Source organism: Juglans microcarpa x Juglans regia, chromosome 6D (genome assembly GCF_004785595.1).
Source record: "Juglans microcarpa x Juglans regia isolate MS1-56 chromosome 6D, Jm3101_v1.0, whole genome shotgun sequence".
Classification (NCBI taxonomy): domain Eukaryota; kingdom Viridiplantae; phylum Streptophyta; class Magnoliopsida; order Fagales; family Juglandaceae; genus Juglans; species Juglans microcarpa x Juglans regia.
This window is the reverse complement of record NC_054604.1, coordinates 19,368,920-19,372,702: the sequence shown is the minus strand read 5'-3', so window position 1 is coordinate 19,372,702 and position 3,783 is coordinate 19,368,920. Positions and strand designations below refer to the sequence as shown.

The window sequence follows — 3,783 nt, the reverse complement described above, 5'->3', positions numbered from 1 at the left end:
TTTCTGTGATGCACTTTAGGTGACGGTCGTGGTGACGGTTACAAACCGTCACCAAATATCTTTAGTGACGGTTTCCTCTTTTTTTGTGATAGTTTTCTCTGTCACAAAAGATACATTCTGTTGTAGTGTATATAAATATATATATATATATATATATATATATATATATATATATATTGAGTTCTTTCATATACGAGTTCGTCCAATATTCTTTTGAGTTCTTTTGGTGTAGTTGGATGTCGTCCCCCGGCCGGTAGGCATACAACCAAAAAAGGGTAAAGTGTCTCAAAAAAGGATTTTTGTTTAATTGTTATGCTTAATTTTTTGTTTTGATTAAAAAAATTTTATTTATAAGTCGGTGTAAAGGATACATGACAGTACTACTCCACGTTGTTGATGTGATAAGATTTAATTTATAAGAAAAATTTATATATTTAAATATTGCGAATCAAATATTATTACATCAATAATTCGAATGATTTTCATGTTACACTCTTTTGCAAAATTAAAAACACATACAATATCCATATGAAGAGCAAAACCAGCCAGAATCCAAAGGAAAGAGTAGTTAGGACAATTATTTGTAACTTCACTCCTTATAAGTGGAAATTTATTCATACTCATGATCATCTCTCACTAACCCCAAAGTAGTACAACATTAACCAGCTGGCCTATTGTTTATATTGCAACATGACCAAGAACAGTACTTCTGCTGACAAAGCATACAATACAATACAATACAATACCCTAGTAACTAGAGAGAAACTAACATTCAACATGGTAACCCATGCAATGATCATACTTATAATATCTAATAAAACATCAAACTATATATATTATTAAAATTGAAAGAGCTTTCTAATTAATTTAGCTGAATGGCTGAGTCATAAGCAACCCCAGCGTTCCACAAAGCAGGCAGATCATTTTTGGATTGCACCCATGCGTTGCCATTCACTTGAAACCTCAATTTTATAGAACCAATTGGTGGATTAGCCATGTCCCACACTGCCCCGAAGGACCTACGCATGCCCCTCCATTGTTTGCAATCCTCCTGCATGCACCATCGAATGAACATAGAGGCCCATCCATTAGCATAACAATCATGATGTCATTTGTTCAATACATGATATCTTTTAATAAAAACTTATTTGTGCAAGTTTAGAGCGTACAAGTTGCGATACAAACCCTTTAATAAAAAAGTTAAAGTCATTAAAAAATTGACTTTTTTTGGGAGGCTTGCCCCAAACTCTCAAAGGCTTGGAGTTTCATAAATTCATATAGCATTACTCGAAGAATTATATGAATCATGTACCTGATACAATTCGACGGCTGTGATGTCATTCATCCCGGCTGCATATAAAACCACTATCGCTAGATAATTAGGATATCTGCTATGCTCATGGACCTTGAACATAAGGTTGTAACCAGAGTAGTGGCACGAGACCCTTCGATATTCTACGTCGATCACGCCGCGAGCAAACAACTCCGCCGCCACGTTGGGGCGTGCCAATCTTGCGTAGGCTCGGGCGCTGAGTATGAAGTCAGTTTTGTCACCTTCACCGTAGTCAGTCACCACCACGTTCAGTACTCCATCCTCACTGCAATATTGTGGTGTTGTGCACCTAACCTGCAGAGTCATCATCAACAAAACCTAGAATCATACATGCTATATTATTATTATTATTATTATGCAGACCGATTTAAGCAAATTATATATATAGGTTACTTTTTCATTAGTGCTATCTAGCTAACACAATCATTGTCCTTGAGCTTCATATGATAGGAAGAGTGTTTCAAGTTAAAGCAAGCTCAAACAGGTTGGGGTAGACCACGAATATAGTGTGCTATGCTTTATTCACAACACTGACCCACTTAATTATTCATGCAATACCATGCATTATATTATTTAATTATAAGTTTGGTGAGTAAAATATGATGATCACTTATTATAGGACCCATTATATTTATTAAAAAGTTCAAATATTAATATTTTCTTGGATAAGTTGATGTGGTAAGCTTCTACATCGGCGGTCATGTATTTGATGTGTCAAAAAACAGGCTTGTAATTTTACCTGATAGCATGCACCACAACCAGTTCCATTCTTATACAGCCTAGAGACTCCAGTCACGCTGCCATCATTGACAGTCCTTCCGAATTCTCCAAACCCACAAGCTCCACCTATATGCAGATCACCATTTCGTGAGCTCAACTGTACATAGATGATATATATGTAAACCGGATAATTCTTACTCATTGCTAATTATTGGTATTAATTAGTATTTGGTAGAGAAAGAAAGTTGTTCAAAATAGTTGAGCAATCAATTCTTTCAGCATGCATGCACGTACGTAACTTGTAATGCATAGTACTTATGAATAACTCCAAATTGGTAGCCAAATATATAGAAAAATTTTAAACTCTCGCACTTTTTACACCACTTAAAAATATATAATTTTATACTTTTACTCTCATATTTTATAAAATATTAAATATGAAATATGAGTATAAAAAAATAAAATTATATATTTTTTAAGTGGTGTACAAAAAATGTGAGGCTTGTGTATAACACAACCCAAATATATAATATCTAAAAGTGTATATATATGCAGACGTACTTGGAGTCCCATAGCAGTCAGGACTACCGTAGTAGGTTGCTCTTGAGCAAGTAAAAGTGTCTTGAGAGGCACATGATAGAGCAGGCAAGAGCAGTACCATGCAGATCATCACACAAAGAATACGAACTTGGTTTTCAAGTACTGCAAGCCCCATATCTTAATGGCAAGCAGCTAGCTGGTTTCTTGATAAAGGGTAAGATAATGGAAGAAAGAGATCACCAAAACCAAAGCTCTAAGTAAGAAGCAGACGGAGTTGCAGGTCAAGAAAATGGAAGAGGAGGCTAAGAAATGCATGGGAAGGAAAGAAATCGTAGTCCAGCATTTATAGTTGAGGGCCGGGATGGCTTTAGGGAAAGGTGGTCATGTGTTCAGGTGAGAGATAGGCACCTTCTTCTCCCACTTAGGGACAAGGGAATATTTACCTTTTTCTCCCACTTAGGGAAAAGGGAATGTTTATGCTTATTTACCAAACAAAAAGGTACTAGCGAGCTGGGGAATGCGATGGAGTAGATCCCCTTAATATATAATATTGAGTACCCCTCGAGACTATAAAAATCAATTCACGCATGTTTGTCTGTATGTTATGCTAATAGGGCTAATAGGACGGACACGTTTGGGAATTCTTTGCCAACTTGTCTTTGTCTTCTACCTCTTGGCTACCGCCTTGCCCTGTTACCCCATTATATCTAGCTAGCAAAACAGTCTCGGCAATGTCGGCATCATCGTTATTAATGACAACGAACATTGAAATTTCTACATATTTGAAGTGGGATTTTGGAATCTACGTCCGGGAGAACTCGGAAACATGCGAACAGAGAGCTCAAAATATAACCGGAGGAATATTTTATATAATTTACACCCAAATAAAACACACTTCATCCCTAATTAATTCTCTCTCTCTCTCTCATTTTTTTTTTCTTTTCAATGGGCCGGAAAGCTGCCAAAGTATTAACTATTGTATACACGTACGCGTTGCATCATCATACTATCATTTTTCTTCAAGGAGAGATGTTAGGCTACCGCTCAGTAGTGTCTGCTTGACGTTCTGCTAGGTAAAATTTATATTTTAGATTTTATATTTTCATATTTTTTTAACATATTTAAACATTTAAAAAAAATAAAAAATATCAATACAGTAATAGTACTTTCTATATAACAGATAAAATAAG

The 3,783-nt window shown here is 35.6% G+C and overlaps 1 protein-coding gene across 1 annotated transcript; it reads right to left on the bottom strand.

Moving 5' to 3' along the window:
* Positions 1-580: 580 nt before the first annotated feature.
* On the bottom strand, positions 581-2,914 carry LOC121236142 (expansin-like B1). Its single transcript, XM_041132658.1, has 4 exons — positions 2,615-2,914; positions 2,073-2,179; positions 1,313-1,627; positions 581-1,051 (listed from the first exon to the last, which is right to left on the bottom strand). Exons 1-4 carry the CDS (start codon positions 2,766-2,768, stop codon positions 863-865), a joined length of 765 nt encoding a protein of 254 aa, XP_040988592.1. The 5' UTR covers positions 2,769-2,914; the 3' UTR covers positions 581-862.
* Between the last annotated feature and the right edge of the window lie 869 nt (positions 2,915-3,783).